This window comes from Typopeltis vanoorti, chromosome 20 (genome assembly GCF_054136105.1).
Source record: "Typopeltis vanoorti isolate ZY-2024b chromosome 20, IOZ_Tvanoo_1.0, whole genome shotgun sequence".
In the NCBI taxonomy this organism is placed as follows: Eukaryota; Metazoa; Arthropoda; class Arachnida; order Uropygi; family Thelyphonidae; genus Typopeltis; species Typopeltis vanoorti.
The window spans coordinates 91051928-91074907 of NC_143568.1; the positions used below are offsets into that span (position 1 = coordinate 91051928).

At 34.5% G+C, this 22980-nt stretch overlaps 1 protein-coding gene across 2 annotated transcripts in view; it reads left to right on the forward strand.

Annotated features, from left to right (window-relative positions):
• The window catches only part of LOC150095642 (leucine-rich repeat and WD repeat-containing protein 1-like), a 154362-nt gene that overhangs the window by 26350 nt on the left and 105032 nt on the right, over positions 1–22980 (forward strand). Inside the window, exons 5-6 of one of the 2 annotated variants that reach the window (XM_090410281.1) lie at positions 281–544; positions 15839–15965. In XM_090410281.1, the coding sequence (XP_090266407.1) occupies positions 281–544; positions 15839–15965 (391 nt within the window). The remainder of the gene's footprint in view (positions 1–280; positions 545–15838; positions 15966–22980) is intronic. The other variant, XM_090410282.1, reaches the window with a different exon arrangement.

Sequence of the window (22980 nt, forward strand, 5' to 3'; positions counted from 1 at the left end):
TGCATATTTGAATGTGTACCAAATGAGATAAATATTTTTTGTAATTAAATGAGAAACTAGACTTCTTCAAAATATTTAGATATACAGGTATACTGCATATCCAAGTGAACTGGAAAAATCATTGAAAACTATGGCTTTTCATTTTATTATTTAAACTCACTGTCTTATTGTCTTTCAGTAGTGATTGGTGCTACTAAAGCATAGTAATAATATTATTAGTCTTATTTTAAGTCAATTTTTGAAATCTTTGCTTTTTATTATTATTATTATTTTTTTATAGTTACAGTCCCTTGCATCTGAACTAGTAGCCACAAAATTCAGTAAATTTGATTGTACTCCAGTAGTCAATTATAAGAAATTAGACCAAACAGAACATCATTCTATAACTTCTGATAAGAAATTAAATAAACCATCAGATGTATTTTCAGCATTTGAGCAGAAATCTAAAATGCATCATAAGAGAACTTATAGTCCAAGGAAAGATAAAATTACTGATGATGTAAAAATTTCTATGCCCATTAAACGGAAAAAGGAAATTAAAAAGGTATTAGTAAACTTTTAGGGAGTATTAGTTTAAATATATCATAAATAAATAAATCTGTTCCTTAAAAGATTATTTAATATAATTTTTAGTATATTATGAACATTGTTTTAATCCATATCCTTTTGTTAGCTTAACTGATTCTTAATTCAGTCTTTGTGATATTTAGCTTATTTTGAGTAATCAGGAAGTGCAGCAGATTATCACTCTAGCAAACTCCAATGGACCACGGACATAGTTCATTATATGGCAAGGTTACTGAATTTAGTATAAAAATACTATCCCTCCCATGGAACGATAGAAATCATGGGAACAACACATAAGAAATCTTGAAAAATAGAACAGAAGAACAAAGAAAATCATGAGAAATAGAACAAAAAAACAAAGGAAATCATGAGAAATGAAAGAAATAGTGGGAAATAACACAATAGAAAATAGCAAGAAACAGGAACTTGTTAGAAATATGATAAAAGAAATCATGGAAAATTACACAAAAGAAATTGAGAAAAACTTAACAAGGGAAGTAATGAGAAACAGAACAAAGAAATCAAGACAAACATAACAAAAAATTGAGGTAAACAGAATAAAGGGAATGAAATTGCCAGAAATAGAACAAAAAGAAATGACAACAAATAAAAGAAATCATGGGAAATAACACAAAAGAAATTAAGAAAAACATAACAAAAAAAAATCACTAGAAAGAGAACAGAAGAAATTGAGAAAAACATGACAGAGGAAGTTGCTAGAAATAGAACAAAATAATTTTCAAGAAATAAAAGGAACCACTGGAAACAGAAGAAAGAAAATCATGGGAAATCATACATTTATGAAAGAACACAAAAAAATTGACAGGAGCCATACATAAAACACACAGAATGACATAAAAAAAATACCATTCCAAACAATAATAGGCAACAGAGGAACAACTAGAAGAGTATGAAATTATAAAAATGAAAATACAGAATTACTGTTTAAATTTTGAAATGTTACATTAGCCTAAATTATGTCACTTACCTGAAATCTTCATTATAAACTAAATATCTGCAGTCTGGTTAAGACATAATGTTTGTCTTTTGACATTTTAAAAATCACACTCTGATGGTAGGTATTTTAAGCTATAGTGAGGATGTCCTCCCTTTTTTTTTATGTAAATCTATACAGTGAGAAAAGTCTTGAATGATACGCCACTTCATCCTGAAAATTACTTTCATTCCATTAAGAAGAGGAGAGAGAAACTTCAAAAATTATCTCCTTAATAAAAGGTGAGATAAATGGCATAAAAAATCCATTACTGATGTTGGTCATGCAGTGTGTTTTCATTATTTTTGCTGATGTCTGCTTATCTACTTATGCGGATACAAAATATAAATTTCTCATCATCGTCATCAAATTCCTGATATATACACTCAGTGGGGCATACGGGATATTATGATAGTACTACATTTAAAGGCTGCATCATTACTAACTTCCTGTCAACAGTTTTCCTCTAAATTCTATTGTCTGTTAAGGGATCCAATACTGTTGAGTTTTGAATAGCATCTCTTGGCACCTTATCTTATCTTTTCCAGATCTGTAAAACTTAATTATAGATCCCTCTTATATTCCCATGATTTCTTAACTGTTTGGCATCAGGTGGAAATCTGATTCTTACAACCTCTTTTTGGCCTGAATGTAGCTTGTTCTTCTCCAGGTTTTCCTTCCACAATTTTTTTTAGCCTATTCTCAAGTATGCTTGCATAAATCTCACCAGGAATACTGGTAGGGAAATTCCTTTGTAATTCTCACATTGTTTTATTTCCCTTTTTTAATAGATGGATACTATGAGAGCTTTACTCTGTTCATCTGGAATTTGATTACCTAACCAAAGGTAATCAAAGGTCTTCTGAATTATTGCATTTTGCATGGAGAGTTGGGGATGATTGGAATGCATTGCCTGAGAGTATAGTGTCTGGAGAGAATTTGAATGTGTTTAAGGCTCAGTATGATGAGCTGTGTGTATGACAAAAGGGACCTCCTAGATGAGTCTGTGTATAATTATGCAGTGCAACCACTGTAAAACTTTAATACCTCCATATTTGAATTGATTTATATTTAAGCATTTCTGGTCAAATATCAGCTATTCCAACTGTCTCTACACATTTCAGATTTTGGTGGCTTTTTCTACCTCATATATTGATATATACTTTTGACTGCATTCTTCTTCTTGTACTACTACCACCATGCCATTACTGCTTGTTTCATTTAGCAATCTTTCAAAGTGATTACTCCTAAAATAATTACTCCTGACATTATTATTAACATCGGACCTCCACAGAGACAGAGACTCATTGTGGGAGGTACACACTATTGCACACAATGTTCATCCAATCGTGCCTTAAAATGAGTCTCACAACACACTCAGGCAATGCATTCCACTCACCAACCACTCTCCATTCAAAGAACTTGTTCCTCACTCCTCTGCTCATAACCTCCTTATACAGACTACAGCGATGGCCTCTTGTTCTTCCCCCTGTAAAATATTTGTTGATTATTTCTTTTTCTCTTTTTATATCTATCTATGTCTTTGCTTTAATTTTTGCTTTTGTTCCCCCCCCCTTTTTCTGCTGTTAGTTAGACCTTGTATAGTAAGCCTATCTAACGTAGTAGTTCCTAAACATTCACGCAATATCAATTAAGAAATTTATATTTTCATAACGACTGCAACACTTAATTGACCTTCTGTTGCTTGAAAGTTAGGGTGAGAAGATAAAATTAAATGAATACATTTGCACAATTTCTTTACTTGTAAGTCGTGGCCAGTTATTTTTCTACTATTCCCGCATGTTCACTAGATATTTCGGGATAGTGCATTGGCTAAGGAATAAGAACCGGGTAATTACAAAGCAAACATATTTATTTTCGATCTAAAAGAAATGGTACAGATCACATAAAAGTTGCTAAAAGAATAATTCAATCAAAAGCTCTTTAACTCACAAAACAATTTGCTATCTAAGCAACTGAACTTACAGTGCGTTCTCTTTCAGAAACCTTATTGTACTTTTACACAAAAGTGTTTCCTGTGACACAACTTATCTTACAAGCAAGCATATATATTCCAAGAGGGATTGTAACAACTTTCTTCTGCCACATTCAATACCTAATTATCACTAATTCTGATGCTATCACAAGCAACCTGTGAATTAAACTCACTTAACAATACATAATCTTCCCTTAATTCAGATTCAATTTAACCACCATTAACAAATAACCTCTCACAATCACTTACGATTTCGAGTTACATTCTCATAACATAATACAATTAAATAATGGCTTACTTGCTAACAATCACGAGTGGAAAGTCCGATTTACATTCTGCAACATACATCGAGACTGGAACGTCTTCCTTCTGGTCAGTCCTCGAAAGTTTTCCTTCATCAGACTCGCTGGGGTTCTGCCATAGCTACCCAGAGCTTAGAGAGAGAGAGAGAGAGAGCTGGTGGCGGAGAAACATCTGGCATCGGCGGTGGGAAGAACAATCCTCCTGGGCCAAGGGAAGGAGCTCCCGTAGAAGTCGAAGGTGAAAAGTCAAGAAAAATATCTTGAACCGAGCACTGTGTTTCCTTTTATTCCATTTTCAGTCCTTTGTTCTTAATTAAGAGTATCCCAGGATTAGCCAGAAGCAAGAAAAAAATTGACGTCATCGCTGGCTGCTTGACCTTACGATTTGGTTGGAATTTAGCGCTAATCTGGCTTAATTCCTATTAAGCTCTTACCAACAATTCAAAAATGCAGGTGCATTCTGATATCTATTTTTCTTTTATATTTTAGCATTTTATTAAGCACATTTTTTCTTTATAAATTCAAAAAAAAAAAAAAATTGAAAACCTTTAGTGAAAATTCACTTGAAAACTTAATTTCTCGCTAGATTTTACAAAGGTCACCCTTTCCTCAAAAAAAAATTTAACTCAGAGGTTCATTTTTTTTTGTTTTTGCTTCCCTCATTCTCTGTAGACGACCTTGACTAGTCCCTCTCACTTTCATTTTCAGAATTTGATTTACACATAATTGACGACATCATTTTTTATTCCCTTCCATATGTACTTTTCACTAATTTGATGCCACGTTTGATCAAATCCCTTATGTCTGTTTAAATCATGGAACTTGTAAATTATCCATGGAATCATGACTTTCGGAACATGAACCCTTTCTGCAAATTTTCCCAAGACTCTCTTCTTTGACAAGAGAAGTCCGTCTTCATCTAGGTGAAGTGTTTTGAGGAATACTCGGTTCTTGGGAAGTTGATCACCTCTCTTAATTTTTTCATATACACTCTTCAACTCAGGATCTCCCTTCTGAGCCTCTATAATATGAGGCTTACCCCAGGTTTGACGATCAGGAGGTTTATAAATGACTCTTCCCATAGTCTCAGCACTGCTTAGCTTGCCTGTGTTACTGTCTTCTCCTTTTACAGAGTCTATGAGATTAATGTAAGAGTCATTCACGTCAAGTCGGCACTTGTCTTTATCTCTCTTTCTTTGTCTATTCATAATATCTCTGCCTTTATTCACTGGCCTGGTTCCTTTGTCAACCTTTGCTGCCTGAGACCTTGGATTACTGCCACCATTTTGTGCATGTTCAACTCCCATCAGGGAAATATTCCTTTTATGGAAATCACAGGAGAAGTTGCACTTCTGCAGCAAATCCAATCCCAAAATAATTTGAACGCTCGGACGAGAGGATTTAGGAAGAATTAATAAATGTTGGGAAACATTCAATTCAAATTCAGCTAGCTTAATGCCTACTTTTATCTTTCTCTGAGTAATTTCAGTTTTTGAGATGCTTGTTAGCTTGACTGGCTTCCTCAGCTCTATCACGTCATTTGTGATACGGGTACTTATTCTCTTGAAGAACGACCCAGTTATTGCTGAGACGTGGGACCCACTATCCAGTAGGATATTACAAGGTGTCCCTTGTACCAAGTCTTGAATGACTGTCAGAGAACTATCAGGTCTCTTTCTGATGTAGTCCTTTCGCTTGCTCTGGTTATTTTGAGAATTTTTCTTAGTGAGCATAACATTTAATTCATATCTCATTCTTCTAGGAGGTGAATTTTTCTTCATAAAACAGTTATTGGCCAAATGCCCAACTTTGTTACAGTTGTAACATTTAGGTGGCTTTCTTCTGCCTTTCTCTTCACTATCCCCCCTATCCTGACCTGGATTAATTTTGGAGGTCATCATTTGGAACTCACCTAATTCCTTGATAATGGCGTCTAGTCGCTCCATTACTGGTTGATGTAACCTCTCTATCTCCTGCTTAATTAACAATCTTACTGACTTCATGTCAAAGGAATCAGTTAACTTAGGTTTGGTGGTCAATTTTTCTTCGCCCACAACCTTAATATGAGTCTTATTCTCTAGGTCTATGTCCTTTTCTTCCACTTCTCTTGGGGATTTTTCTTTCTTCAGCATATCAAGAATCTTTTTAGAGTTACAGGTGGAATCACCTACTTGTTTAATTGAGTGTACTTGTTTGGGGATAGATGCAGGATGCATATTGCCAAGCCTCTCTTCTCTGTCTCTGACTGCGAGGTAATACTCTTCCAAGTTCTTTATTTTCTTTTTATATGCTGTCTCTTTTAGTTCTTCCTTTAATCCCAAACGAAACTGATGAAAAACTTCCCCATCTAAATGCGGCTTTTCTTCCTCAGAAACACTCAGACTACTTGCAAGAGTTAGCAATCTATTATAGAAGTCTGTAACACTTTCTTTGTTTCCTTGTCCGCATTTCTGTAACTTCCAAAGATTGGGGCTTACGTTCCTCACTTTGGAATATTGGGATATCAAAGTATCCTTAAACTTTGAATATTCCAAAGTGTCTCTAAGAATAGGGGAAGCATTTAAAAAGATCTTTGCTTTACCAACCAATTTGTTTCTTAGGAGAATCAGTAACTAGAAGTCCCACCATCTCCCAATTTTTCTTAATTCTTCTACAAAACCAAAATAAGAATGAATGTCATCATTATTGACCCCAGAGAACGATGGAATAACAAGGTGAGGATTTACAGTCCTAAAAAAACTCCTTGTCATCCATCATTATGTCAGTGTTAGTTGGGATACAATCAGTAGTATCACAATTCATATAAATACAATTCAAATTGCAAAAATGCTACTTGCTAAACTTTACCTGTTCCTTAAGCCAAAAATATCCCAATCCACTTCACTTGAATTTTATTATGTGGATTTTATCCTGCCGACGGCTGCACCATTGTAAAATATTTGTTGGTTACTCCTTTTTCTTTATCTATCTATCTATCTATCTATCTATGTCTTTACTTAAATTTTTTCTTTTGTCCCCCCCCCCTTTTTCTGCTGTTAGTTAGACCTTGTGTAGTAAGCCTATCTAATGTAGCAGTTCCTAAACATTTGTGCAATATCAATTAAGAAATTATATTTTCATAATGACTGCACCACTTAATTGACCTTCTATTGCTTGAAAGTTAGGGCGAGAAGATAACAAAATTAAATTAATATGTTTGCACAATTTCTTTACTTGCAAGTCATGACCAGTGATTTTTCTACTATTTTCTACGCTAGATATTTCGGGATAGTGCATTGGCTAAGGAATAAGAACCAGATAATTACAAAACAAACACATATTTATTTTCGATCTAAAGGAAATGGTACAGATCACATAAAAGTTGCTAAAAGAATAATTCAATCAAAAGCTCTTTAACTCACAAAACAATTTGCTATGTAAGCAACAGAACTTACAGTGTGTTCTCTTTCAGAAACCTTATTGTACAGTCGTACCCTGACTTACGCGAATCCGGAGTTACGCAGTTTCTTAGATGTACGTATTCCCATCCCACTTCACGCCTCACCACTAGTCGTATCTTTCCGGCGCTGGCCGCATTCGCCAGTGTCGCACATGCTGTGAACAAGCACTGACGTGTTTCGTGCAGTCTCCATTCATACATGATTTTTATAGTCTACAAAGCTTGCAATTGTTTAATGTTATGTTCTTGATAAAAATTTTATCACATAAAAAATAATAATGTCGTCCAAAAGAAGCAAGTCAAATTCTTCTACATCTAGCAAGAAAAGAAAAACATTGACTTTGGAAACAAAACTCAACATTATCAAGGATTTTGAAGGTGGGATGAAAATTTGTGAGCTAGCAAAGAAGTTCAATCTACAGGAATCCACAGTAAGAACAATCATAAAAGAAAGGTTTACAGATTTTGGAGGAAATAGATTCTAACGAGGAACGAATTGTAGCCACAAGGCAAGGAATAAAAAAATCATTAGCTTGCTATGAAGAAATTTTGCGTGACAAGAAAAAGACATTATGCCATCAGATGAATCTATTAGATTTTATGAAACCATCAACATCAAAATAACTTTATTTTTTTTATGTACGAAAAACTACAATTATGATTATATTTCTTAAAAAATATAGGTGTTTTTGTAAACCTTTTTTCCCCAAATAACTAATATTTTGTATGTTTGTATATATAAATTACATGCAAAATTATACCCCAAGTTACGCAAATTCGACTTATGCGCTTTTTGTTGGTCCCACCTACCACGTAACTTCGGGGTATGACTGTACTTTTACACAAAAGTGTCTCCTGTGACACAACTTAGCCTACAAGCAAGCATATATATTCCAAGAGGGATTGTAACAACTTTCTTCCGCCACATAATACCTAATTATCACTAATTCTGATGCTATCACAAGCAGCCTGTGAATTAAACACACTTAACAATACATGATCTTCTTTAATTCAGATTCAATTTAACCACCAGTTAACAAATTACCTCTCACAATCACTTACAATTTCAAGTTACATTCTCATAACATAATAGAATTAAATAATGGCTTACTTGCTAACAATCACGAGTGGAAAGTCTGATTTACATTCTGCAACATACATCGAGACTGGAACATCTTCCGTCTGGTCAGTCCTCGAGAGTTTTCCTTTGTCAGACTCGCTGGGGTTCTGCCGGAGCTTAGAGAGAGCTAGTGGCAGAGAAACATCTGGCGTCAGCAGCAGGAAGAACAATCCTCCTAGACCAAGGGAAGGAGCTCCCATAGAAGTCGACCGAGCACTGCATTCCCTTTTATTCCATTTTCAGTCCTTTGTTCTTAATTAAGGGTATCCCAGGATTAACCAGACACAAGAAAAAAATTGACGTCACCGCTGGCCGCTTGACATTACGATTTGGATGGAATTTAGCGCTAATCCGGGCTTAATTTCAATCAAGCTCTTACCAATAAGTCAAAAATGCAGGTGCATTCTGACAGCAAATTTTTCTTTTATATTTTAGCATTTTATTAAGCACATTTTTTCTTTATAAATTCAAACAAAAAAACTGGAAAATCTTTAGTGAAAATTCACTTGAAAACTTAATTTCTTGCAATATTTTACACCCCGCTCTCTCCCATTCTATGAAAAATCTTTCATGTCAACCTGATAACAACCCCTGATTAGCTTATATATCTCAATCATATCCCCCCTTCCTTCCCCCTATTCACGAGGCTCTGCAATTTACATTTTCTCAATCTGTCCTCATACTTTACATTCCAAAGGCCACTGACCATCTTTGTGAATCTTCTCTGGATCCTTTCCAACATATCCTCATCACCATGAAAACCAAGCGACCAAATCTGTGCGCAATAATCCATATGACGCCTGATGAAAGCCTTATACAATTGCATTATAACCTCTATTTCTGCATGGCAGGGTCCTCTGCAAAAAAATTATGAGAGAAAAAAAAATGACTTGTTTCCAAAGCCATAACTGCCTTTTTTAAGGAAATTACAATATAGACTAATATATTAACTAAAATAAATTTGATTAATACCTCCAGTATTTTGGAAAAGTGAAATTGCCATCATCAGGGATCACAGTATAATATGAAATGTGCACATAGTCACTATTAAGTAATAAGGCTGAAGCATATTAACCAAAAGTAAGCCTGAAGTCCTAAATACCACCCCAATGGACTAAATTGAACATCCTTGGCTGTTGGGCTGAAGTACTGAGGATGAGAGCTTTCCAAATTTGGATCAGTTTTGTGCAACCAAGTTTGTCAAGGTTTTGGTAGTTTCTTATGGCAGAATCAGATTAAATAAAAAGTCTCTCATATTTATATTTGCTTCAGTGGAGTAGAGCAGCCTTCTTCCAGCATATTCTATGGCAGGAGTCCAAAGAATGATCAGCAAGACCTGAATGGCTGTAGTAGTGGAAACTGTTATAGACCTTGTGTTCAGCATTTCTGATGTTGGCTGTCCTGCCTGTTTGGCCATAGTAAGATAGTTTACAACCACAAAAGGCCTGGTAAACACCTGGCAGGTCTAGGGAGTATTATTTGTCAATGGTGGAGTGGATAAGGGATGCTAATTTTTTATATGGTCTGTAAGTGGTTGGAGGGTTGTATTTTTTTAGGATTTTAGTTAGTTTTTCAGGTATACCTGGGATATATGGAATGGTGATTGCCCTGGTGCAGTCTCTGTTTTGGAGAGGGGTGGGAGGGTTCATATTTTTGGAATATGATAGGAATTGTAGCCATTGGCTAAAACAATTTTATTTCATTGATGGATTTTCTGTAAACAGAGAATGCCACAGATCCATCATGCTGAGTGTAATTAAAGTGACTAGGAAGGAGACTGTTGTTATTTTCTTTTTCTAATGTGAAATGGATCCTGGGATGTTGATTGCTTAAATGTGTTAAAAATATGTTGAGAGCATCCAGGCTATGTGGACAAATGAAGACCACATCATCAACAAAGTGTAGTCAAGTCAGAGTGAGTTTATATGGAGTTTAGAGCTTTCTTTTCAAATGTTTCCATAAAGTAATTAGCTGGTGGGGAGAGAGGAGAGCTCTTGGCTGTTCCTTCTATTTCTTTATAGAATTTTACTTGCCAAACAAAACTGCCCACATTCATATTGAATTTAAACAAGGCACAAATATCAAGAGGAAATTCAGCTCAAATAAGATCTAAAGTGTCTTTAAGTGGAACATTGGTGAACAGAGAGAGAGAGAGAAGACATCAAAACTGACCATAATATTGGTGTGTTGGAGTGTGAGATTTTCTATACTGGCTTTAAAGTGGGCTGAACTTTTTGCATGAAGGGGTGTTGCCAGTATATTGGCAAAGCACTTGAGCTAAATATTTGTATGTGGGTGAATAATCAGTGGCATCTACATATGGGTGTAATGGCACATTTTGTTTTGGGATTTTAGCTAGACTTTCCCCCCATATATATATATATATATATATATATATATATATATATGGGGGGAAATATATATATATTTGGGGGGGTCTGAAATTATATGGTTTTAATTTATTAGTAACTTCAGCAGGCAAAGAGGTGACCTTTTTAAGGAGTCTGTGAAGTGATCTTATCTATGTATTAGTAGGGTCATAGTTTAAGGATGTAAAAAAGAGAGAGGTAGTAGAATAGCACTAGCTAAGAAAGTGATTACTGATTTAACTAAGATCAGGAAAGACAGGCATATCTCCAAAAAGACAAAAATTAAGCTTGTAGAAACCTTAGTTTTTTCGATCTTTCTCTATGCTTCTGAGTCTTGGACAGTGGCAAAAGATGATAGAAGAAGAATTGAGGCATTTGAGCTCTGGTGCTGGAGAAGAATGTTAAGAGTGTCTTGGACAGAAAAACGAACAAACAAAAGTATCCTGGAGGAACTGAATATCCATACAAGACTGACAAACATAATTGACAAGAGAATTGTGCAATATTTTTGACATATATGCAGATGGGAAGGCAGCTACCTGAAAAAAATAATCATCCAGGGTAAATCGTGTGGAAAAAGAATAAGAGGGACCTCCCCCCCCCCAACAGATGGATTGACCTGGGGCATGGGTCTCATGCTACCAAGCACATCCCTGGGTTGTGGATAGGGGAATGGCCTCTGGATACAGAGGTTAGCTGCGAATAAACAGAGAAACCTGTGAATAAGCAGTCGTGTACAATGGGACGGCATCTACCAACAGGAAGTGGTGAGATAGACAGTGGCATGGTTATCTCTATAAAAAGCCACCCATTTCCACTGACGGGAATGCGACATAGGTGTAACCGCCATTAAATAAGTTACAGCCCACTGGAAGTTGGGGCAGCAACAACTTTCATCCTGATCAGCGGAAGATCACCATAAGTGACAACGGTGTAAAGGATACTGTGGTAGGCGGATAATCATGAAGAATGAGAAACGGCTAGCACACTGAGCCTCTCTAGAAGGCTATTGCTGGACAAGGGGATACCATCTTGTTCTATTTTTCCCTAGTAAGATAGCAGTATGGATGGACATTCTAAAAGATAGTAAAGCGCACAATGGCTCAATACTTGTGCACGGCAGAGGAAGAAGCAAGGCTTCCCAGGTCGTAAACCAGTAAAATCCTTGTACAATTATTGGGATGTGGAATGTGAGAACCCTCCTACAAATTGGAAAATTTGAAGAGAGAAATGGATAGATTAAAAATAGCCATATTGGGAATTAGTGAAATGAGATGGACTGGAACTGGAGACTTTTGGAGTGGTGATTACAGAATCATTTATTCAGGTGATGAGACAGCAAAAAATGGAGTCGCGGTGGTTCTCAATAAGGAATGGGGAAGAAGAGTAATCAACTCAGCAAAATGTAGTAGCAGATTGATAATGGTAAAACTAGAAGTAAAACCAACAAATATTATAATAATACAAGCTTACATGCCTACTAGCGACCACAGTGATGATGAAGTTGAGAGAGTATATGTAGATATTGAGAATCTAATCAAACTGACCAAGAAGGAAGATAATCTTATTGTCATGGGGGATTGGAATGCAGTTATTGGTGAAGGCAAAGATGGTAGAGAGGTGGGAAAGTATAGACTTGGATGCCAAAATGAAAGAGGAGATAGACTTTTGGAGTTCTGCCACCAATTCAATCTGATCATTAATAATACCTGGTATGAGGTACCAAAAAGAAGAAGGTATACTTGGAAAATGCCAGGGGATATAGAAAGGTACCAAATAGATTATATTATGACAAGAAATAGATTTAAAAATCAAGTAAAATCATGCAAAAGTTACCTGGGAGCTGATGTTGATAGTGACCACAATTTGTTTTTATTGAAATGTAATCTGAAATTAAAAAAGTTGTCACAACCAAGGAAAAGGCCCAAATGGAACATAAGTAACCTGAAAACAGAGGAAAACCATAGAAACTATAAACAGCAAACTGATGAAAGCATTAAAACTGGAGAGAGGGAAAAGAAAAACATAGAGGAAAAAATGGACTCATTTGAAGGATACAATCATCAAAGCCGGCAATGACTGCATAGGATTAAGGAAGAAGCAAATAAAAAAACCATCGATCATCCAGGACATTCTAGATCTAATAGATGAAAGAAGAAAATACAAAACCTCCATAAAGGAAGAAAGCAAAGACAAATATAAACATATAAAAAATATGATAAATAGAAAGTGTAAAGAAGCAAAAGAACAATGGTTTACAGAGAAATGTAAAGAAATAGAATATCTAACAAAGACTGGAAGAATCGATAAAGCTTATAACATTATAAAAGGAATAAGTCAGCAAAACAAGACACGAAGTACAATTATCAAAAATAAACAGGGGAACATACTTATAGATAAGGAAGAAATTTCGGAAAGATGGAAGGAGTACTTAAAAGATCTATATAGTGGAAAAGATCTAGATGCCAAGGCTATAGAAGATGAAACAAGACTTGATATGGAAGAAATTGGTCCAACTATATTAAAAGATAAATTTGAATGGGCACTGAATGAATTGTCAGCCAACAAGGCACCAGGCACTGATAACATCCCTTCAGAATTAATAAAATACTCAGGAAACATAACTAAGTCATACCTTTTCAAGATCATAAAGGATATTTATGAAACAGGGATCATCCCCCAAAGATTTTACACAATGATCTATCATACCCATTCCTAAAGTAAATAATGCAAACAAGTGTGAAAATCATCAAACAATAAGCTTAATATCGCATGCTTCGAAAATACTACTCAAAATTATACAAAAAAGACTAACAAAGAAGGTTGAAGAATATGTTGGCAATGACCAGTTTGGATTCAGGAAACAGCAGGGGACAAGAGAAGCAATCCTATCTCTAAGAACAGTTATTGAAAGAAGATTGGAGAAGAATCAAAATACTCTGATAGTCTTTCTTGACTTGAAGAATATTTAAATATCTTGGAAGTCTTATCACAGAAGATGGAAGAAACCAATCAGATATTAAAGCACGAATAATCCTAGCCAAAAAAGCATTCTATAACAGAAGAAACATTTTTACCAGTAAAGGACTTAGCATCCAGCTCTAAAAAAGGCTAGTGAAAACATACATATGGAGCATTGCATTACATGGTTGTGAGGCCTGGACTCTAACAAAACAAGACATGAAAAAGTTGGAGGCATTTGAAATTTGGTGCTGGAGAAAAATGATGAAAATTAGTTGGACAGAAAAGAAAAGTAATGAAGAAGTTCTGAATATAGTTCGTGAAGAGCGGTCATTAATGAAACACATCAATAAGAGAAGAAAAAGCCTAATTGGACACCATGCCTCAAATAACATATTTGAGGCATGGGGGACTGATTACAGAAATAATGGAGGGGACTGTAGAAGGAAAGAGGCCATGAGGCAGACCAAGAATTTCATATATAAATAACATAATGATGCTAACTGACGCTAAGAGTTATGAAGAGATAAAAAGGAAGTCACAAGACAGGATGTTGTGATGTGCTGCTATATTTACTAATTTTCGGATTGATGCACCAAAGAAGAAGAGCTGGAGAAGAATGTTAAGAGTGTCTTGGACAGAAAAACAAACAAACAAAAGTATCCTGGAAGAACTGAATATCCACACAAGACTGACAAACATAATTGACAAGAGAATTTTGCAATATTTTGGACATATTTTGGACTGCCTTCCCATCTGCATTTGGACATATATGCAGATGGGAAGGCAGCTGCCTGAAAAAAATAATCATCCAGGGTAAACCATGTGGAAAAAGAATAAGAGGGAACCCCCAACAGATGGATTGACCAAATATCAAGAATCACCGGACTTAAACTAGAAGAAGCAATAAGATAAGCACAGGGGAGAAAGAAATGGCGAAGCATCATCAGGAAGGTCACGAGTCCTCAGACATGAGGAGCACAATCTGAAAGAGAGTCAAAGGAAAGGTAGGTTGAGCAATCTTTATGCAAAGAGGCAAGTTTTAGTGTGTAATCATGGTGGTTTAGAACTACTGTAGCATTCTCCTTATCAGATTTAGTAATTACTATTTTTTTATTATTATTATTATTCATTTCTAGTAGTGCTTCACATTCTTTATAGAAGTTTTTGCTAGTTTTGCATGTATCAGTACATTGGCAACATCCATTCTAATATCGTTAGCAATATAGATAGGAAGACTAAGAATTAGATGTTCAATCTGAATCCTAATTTCTTCTGTTGGAATTTTTTTATGTGCAAGTGTGTAGTTATAGCCGAGAGAGAGAAAGTGCACCAATTGCTTTCGATTTGAGGGTGAAGGAAGATAAGTTTATTACAGTGTTTATTTACTTGATGTTGTTGAGACCTGAGAGCAGGATGTTTTAGAAGATTAGCAAACTTGTTGATGTGCTGACTTTTTATTTTTTGAAATTCTTTGGTGGCTAAAGCATCAGAGACATCTGAAAGCACTGTCCAAAGGTCAGCATTGTGGCAAGTTCCTCTTCTAGTTCACAAATAGCTTTGTTGGTGTCAGTAAGTGGAATGCTAGTAGTGCTAATCTGTTCATGTAAATGAGTGAAGCTAGCACATCTCTCTCTCTATATATATATGTGGAGAACCTTTGATGGCCGGCATTTTAATTTAACAGTTTCCAAAGCCTATTGCCAATCAATGCCATGTGTGGGCAGAGGTCAAGAGAAGAATAATATTAACAATATGGATAATCATGCTACAGAATACATCTTAGTTAAATCCTCGTTACCTATGTTTAGGAGAGCTGTTTATTTAATCTGAGTTTATAGGAGTAGCATGATTATTCTTATACCTGACTCATTTGTAAAAGTATATTATTAATGTGTTTCAAAATTTTGATGTGATTTATTTTATTGAACACTGAATTTAAAGCTGTAAATGAATTCAAACTTGAAGCTTAAATTATTATTATTAATGCTATTTTTGAGTTTAACTTTTAATAACATGACAATCCTTATTTTTTCTAATTTTTATTCTTGTTTTTTATTTGTAAATTCTGATTGTAATTTTTTTTAAAGGACGATCATCCCCATTTTGAATATGAGCCACATATATTTTTGCGCTGTCATTCAAACGATAATAGTCCTATTAATTCTTCAGTTCAGATATGGAGGGCATGTTTTGAACCTGATATATCAAAACCAGGTAATTACTGTGTGTGTCTATTTGAATAATTTTATTTTTATTTTTTATGAAAGCTAGCTTTGCATCTGTAAATATGTTAACATGCTACATATCATATTTATGCTGCCTAGCATAAATGTGATAAGTGCATTTTGCAACTTTCATAACCACCAGTTAGATTTAGTTTGTCTTTCCAGTCATACATGCATACATAAGTTATTCCTGAGGCTCTGGTTGGATGCATTTTGTTTCAATTTACTATTTGGAATCTTTATGGAACACTTTTATTGTCAAAATTTAGAAAAAAATATTTAAAATTATTCTAATTAAAAAATAGAATAATTTAAAATTATTTCATTCTAGCTGTATGCAATTTGGTATTTAGGATCTCATCTAAAATTTTATTATTATTAACATCTCCGTGGAATAAGACTCATTGTAAGTTGCCTACACTAACCATTATTCACACAGTACCTATCATGTCTCTCCTTAAACTCATTCACTGTCATAGCACTCGCATGATGAGCAGTTCATTCTAGTCATTCACCATCTCCAAGCAAAATAACTAGTCGTCACCTTTACTAACCACACTCTTACCCAACTTCTAGGGATGAACTCTAGAAGTGTTTTCTCCCTGGGGAGAGAAAACAGAATTTTGTTTTTCAAAAATTCTGTGGAATATCCTGTTAAGATAACAAGTGTAAGCATAAGTCTGCATCCCTCGCTTATCTTTAGCTATTGTGACCACTCCATCTGCATCTACTTTTGAAGTGTTTACTTCACAATTGATAAGTTTTCATAGCAAAGTGCACTCACTTAGTTGCATAGATGAGGCACTGTTGCAATATACTTGTTATGTACACTAGTAGTAGTGTTCTATACTTTGTGTTCTATTATTCATTATATTTCACTTACCTCCTTGTCTCTTAATCCTTAAGGTATGATTTCCAGTTCAATTACCCAAACACTGAAATTATTCTTTAGTGATTTTGATATCCACAACTTCAACTGCCTTTATTTCTTCAATTCCATTGACCAAACTGTAAAAGAAGCTGAAATGTTTGCTGTGTGGAGTGACATAATGCCAGTTACCCATCTACCAACAAGAATAACCTTCTCTCAGTTTTCCTTTAACCATTTCTCCATCCATTTGCACTTCTGAGGTAATCTGTTGCTCACACAGACCATAATTTAGTACATATCACATCTCCTAGAAATCATGTTGGAGGCTTAATGGATTATATACAACACTCAGAAAGGATTAAAACAAAATTTTATACTTCCTATATTTCGTTTCAGTCACTGAGACATCTTCAGGGATTACAAAAAAACTAATGTAACATACACACAAATACCACACAATACTAAGCCCAACCACATGGGTGACACTAAAGTCCTAACTAGGAGGAGTGCCCTCTAAGGGCAGTTGTAGGTGACCTGGAATGTAGGGTGGGGATCTCTGGTGATAAGTGTTTCCCAAATCTTAGGAAGCTTAATGCAACCGTATTTATTAAGATTTGGTTGATTTCTGAGAGCTGCTGCTGATTCTATGAATAGTCTCTCTTTTTTGAATTTGCTGTAGTGGAGCATGGTGGTTTTTTCCCATGAGATTCTGTGGGTTGTATCCAAGACATGGTTGCAGATGTATGACTTGTGTTCCTCCAGGTGGATGGTTGCTGATCTGCCTGTCTGTCCAATGTACGCCAGCTTACAGGAACAGGGTACTTTATAAACTCTAGGCACTGAGAGAGGAGGGAGCTGATCTTTAGTTGAACGGATAAGGGTAGCAAGTTTGCAGTGGGGCTTAAATGCTGTGTGTAGGTTGTACCTTCTTAAAATCTTGGCTATTTTTTTTATTGTTTTTTTCTTGGCTATTTTTTCGGATATCCAAAAAAATAGCCAAGATTTTAAGAAAGTACAACCCACACACAGCATTTAAGCCCCACTACAAACTTGCTACCCTTATCTGTTCAACTAAAGATCAGCTCCCTCCTCTCTCATGTGGGGCTTAAATGCTGTGTATAGGTTGTACCTTCTTAAAATCTTGATTATTTTTTCTATTGTTTGGATATCCAAAAAAATATTGTGTGGTATTTGTGTGTATGTTACATTAGTTTTTTTGTAATCCTTGAAGATGTTTCAGTGACTGAAACGAAATATAGGAAGTATTAAATTTTGTTTTAATCCTTTCTGAGTACTGTATACAATCCATTAAGTCTCCAACATGATGTCCTCACAGCACTTAAGCCTCTACACACAAAGTGAGGAGAAAGGAAACATTCTTGCCTAACTCCCTTTCCAACCTGAAGTCAATCAGTTAATCCAACACCTGTTCTTACCATGCTTATTCCTAGATCTTAAATAATAATGAGTTCTTGTTGATCATTATGTAATGATTCATTATTTATAATTTCTGAATGGGTACTAGTTTCAGAATCATCTGATGCTAGAGATAAACCAAAACTAATAATATATTAGAATAGAGAAACAATTGTAAAAATATTAATAAATAAATCAGGATTATTTTTACATCATCCTATCACAACACCTCTTTCAAACTCTGTCAGTTCCTTTCTTGCAGCCATTTCACCCAAACACAGTTGCACTAACTTGGCAGCATCATATTCCTCCAATTTATACCGGATACAAACATGTGACTCATTTCGTGGCTTGATGTACCTTGCCCTTGGGGGGAGGGTCTGTTGACTTCTTTCCAAGCAGTGTATTTACCACACATCTGTGTCACCCCTCACAGAAATATGGTATTATTAAATGCCTACTCTCAAAAGCCCATATTGTCTGTTCTTCATTTTTGAAGTACTTCAGAAAGAAATTTCTACCATTAAACAAATTACCTCTCTCAATAGCTAAACCCAAAAATAATTGAAGAATTGCCAGCCATTTGTCTCCTACTTCTGCAATAAGAGATGACTCCCAAAAAAATTGCATCTCTTATGTTAGAGATACTTCTGAAGCTTCAAATGATGAATGGTTGCAAATCTCCCAGATTGTCCAAAGTAAGGCAAGCCACAGAGCAAGAGATCAGGTATAGACCTGGAAAACTGAGTGGAAAAAGCTTGTCATTAGGTGAGGAAAGGTAGATAGAAATCTTCCTAACTGGATGAAATGACACCACAATGTTGAGTAGTCTTAGAACTTTAGCAATGTGTTGAAATTCCTTTAATAAACAGATGTAGAATTCAAGAGATTAATGTGTTTCTCCTATCCTTCAGAAATTTCATCTTTTAACCATATTTAAAACTATTAATCAAATCAACTTCTTGTTGCTATCTATTAAAGATAGAGTACAATCTTTATTTTTATTGCCTGCAGAGTGACTCGCTCTCTTGAAGAGGGTCTGTCTTCCTAGAAATAATAAATGTAATAGCACCCCCCCCCTTCTCCTAAGTAGTATATATTGGGACTCTTACAAATGTAGGCATATTGGAAAAAGATATTGATGATTTTTTAAGTTATTATACTGATGATTCAGTGAAGAACTTTTTTTATTTATTTGGAAAGTAAATCACTAATTATAGTAATAATGTGCTTCCACATTGTATACAAAAATATAGTGGGTCATATATTGTCTAGTCTCCTTGAAAGTAGTGCTAGTCCAGAAGATTGCACTAATTGGTTTCCAGGGGACATCAAAGGTGGAACTACTGCTTGATTTGCATGAGCAGAAATTGCAGCATAATTAAGAGTTGTTATGTATTAGTTAATTTCACATTTCAAAAAAATGAATGGAACAGTGCAGTTTTTAATGAACCAGGTAGTGATAATGGTTACAGTAATGTTAATGAAGTATTTTTGAAGATTTTATTATATTTTTCTGTAAATACTATATATTCATATCTCCATAATTACACGATTATCTACAATTATCTTAAATTTAGTTAAAAATTTGGGCATTCATTTGTTCAACAGTTCCTGTTAATCGTGTGTTAAGGCGTAAGTGTTGTGTGGAACTCCTGTTGGAGACTTAATGTAGTGAAAACTGGGAAGGATTAAAGCAAATGGTTTATTCTTTCAATATTTCATCTCAGTCATGGAAACATCTTCAGGGATTTGTAAAAATTAAAGATAGAAACTAAAATAAAACCTATGTGGAAATAAATTTAATAGATGTAAAATTTTTGCCTTAGTACCAAAGGTGCATTATGTTGAGAGTGGAACACAGTTAAAATGTAAATAATAGAAGTTTAAAAAAACAATGCTGTCATAAGTAAGACAACAAATGGTTATCATATTTCTATTTAAAAAAATAAATAAATAAAATAAAAATATATAAATATAAATATACACATACAAATATAATAAAACAATAATTAGGGATTTATAGAAAATTGATACAACAGTATTTCTCATAAAGGAGATAACTGAAGGCCATCAGATCTGTTTAATTTCAGGTGATGTAGAAAGACTTCTCAACTCTCTTTGTATAACATTCTACAATAGAAACAACAGAAATCTACTTTTGCATGAAAGCTTGATTTTTTTTTTTTTTCTTTCCCAAAAGTACCCTATGTTTGGTTGAGATAGCAAGTTCAGCTAGGCTAGGCTAGGCTGCTCAGTTTCATGATACTGGATATAAGATTTATGTTCCTCGTGATGAATGGTTGCAAATCTCCCAGATTGTCCAAAGTAAGGCAACCACAGAGCAAGAGATCAGGTATAGACCTGGAAAACTGAGTGGAAAAAGCTTGTCATTAGGTGAGGAAAGGAAGATAGAAATCTTCCTAACTGAATGAAATGACACCACAATGTTGAGTAGTCTTAGAACTTTAGCAATGTTTTGAAATTCCTTTAAATAAACAGATGTGGAATTCAAGAGATCAAATCATTGTCTCTTTGGCATAGTAAAATGTAATATAGCTTATCTCTGTATATTCTAGATGATGACCTTAATATGAAGGTCTAAACATCAGGAAATTAAAATAATTATTTCTAATATGGTTGTAGTCTCCATAATTTGTCTGAAATGAATGTTGATTACTGTGTAACACTAAATGAAAAGTGCTTATCCTTGTTCTTATAATTCTTTGCATCATCTTTACCACTTTTTCAGTATATTCTCTGAATTTCAACCAATTAAATTGCCCTTTGTCTCCTCACTTTATAGTAGCACAGCCTCACTACCAGATCATGAACAGCATGACTTGACTCTTCAATCCAAGATGTAAATCCATACATTTCAATATTTATCTTATCTTATCTATTCACCATTCATGTGTTTTTGAAGGAATACTATTTGATTGCTTTGTCTGGATACTTTCACATTGTATATATGCATATACAATATAAAATATATGCATTTAACACTAAACATGAACAAAAAATGTAATTTCATTTGAGAGTCATCAAAAAATGTACTGTCTAATTGCAATTTGCACTATTTTATTTTATGTAATTTTGAAATAATGCACCTTAATACTATATGAATGATAATAATAATAAATTGTATTATACGCATTAAAATTAAAAGAATATGGTTAGTGTATTTGCATGGAGGCAGAATAAAATAAAATAATGCTTCTAAAATTTACTATTAACTCAGGAAATCAAAAGATTACAGCGAGTGATATTTTTTCAGTCTGTTTTGCGCCAGTTACTATGCACAGTAGTACAGTAAATAATTACCCACAATGCCCAGTTCTGTAAGTGCATCTGTGCAATGAAGTTGCTTTATTTTCATTTACAAAGTGATTTTTGGTTTATTTCAAAAAAATAATGAAAAATATTTATGATATATCTTATTTATGTTAACTATAAAAAAGTCTGTTAAATTTAATTTATCTAAGCCAAACATTTATAGTAAATGCTTATGCATTCGCCAACTGCATATCCATCTGAATTTTAATGTATTTCTGTGGAATTATTGATCTTTATTGCACTAATGTTTGCACTCACGTATTCCAAGAATGCAACCCTTGGATAAATCACAACCATACTGTCCACCTAACTGTGCTTTGCTTATGCAAAATAAAGCCTTTCAGTAGAAGTGACAAAGGAAACGTATTCTTTTTATTTTTTTTTAAAAAAAAAGGAGGAGGTTCCACTTACACTGACCCACACTCATCCCACCACCTGAGACTCAGAACTTCTGTGAATAGTGACATGTCTAAAAGAACCAAACTTGTTATTCCGTTTAATCCCAAATATGATTAAACTGAAAGAACAAAAACTGATTAAATTATATCCTGTTCTGCACATTGAAACACTTAATGCAAAATTGGGGGGGGAAAAATACAAAACAGCAGCACGCGCACACACACAGTACAGAAGAGCAGTTTCTTATCCATAAATAAATAAGATCTTGCAGAAGTGAAACAACAGGGTTGCATTCTGAACCTGTAACAATTCTAGCTTTGATGAGCAGATCTCAGAAAAACTTTCCTTCTTTATATTTACACAAAAGAGCTTATATGAAGCCAAAAGGTTGATATTAATTAAAGATGCCAAAAATTATATTCTTAGTTTAATCCTTTATTTAAGTGTAAGCAAACAAAGTTTGCACGTGAAGAATGTGCATACTTCGTTTGCATATGCTTGGATAAAGGATTAAACAAAGAATATAATTTCTTGGCGTCTTTAATTATAACTTAACTAAGTGGAAAAACTTTCAACAAAAGGTTGATATGTAGAGATCAGGTGATCATAGTAGTGTCCTCTCCACCACCACAAAAAAACAAACCGTGGTCTCTCAGATCATATAATCACAGGGAGACTGATGATTAAGTTACATCCTGTTCTGTACATTGAAACATTTCATGCAAAATTGGGTGGGGGTGGAGAAAAAAAAATACAAAACCAGCAACACACACACACACAGTACAGAAGAGCAGTTTCATATCCATAAATAAACAAGATCTTGCAGAAGTGAAACAACAGGGTTTCATTCTGAACCTGAACCATTAAATTCACAGAGAGACATGGTTTAACTGGTTGCAAACCACCATACATCCTTTTCCACTCAGAAGTATATAATATATTAATAATCCCTACAATGTTAACAGAAATTATCTTAATATGA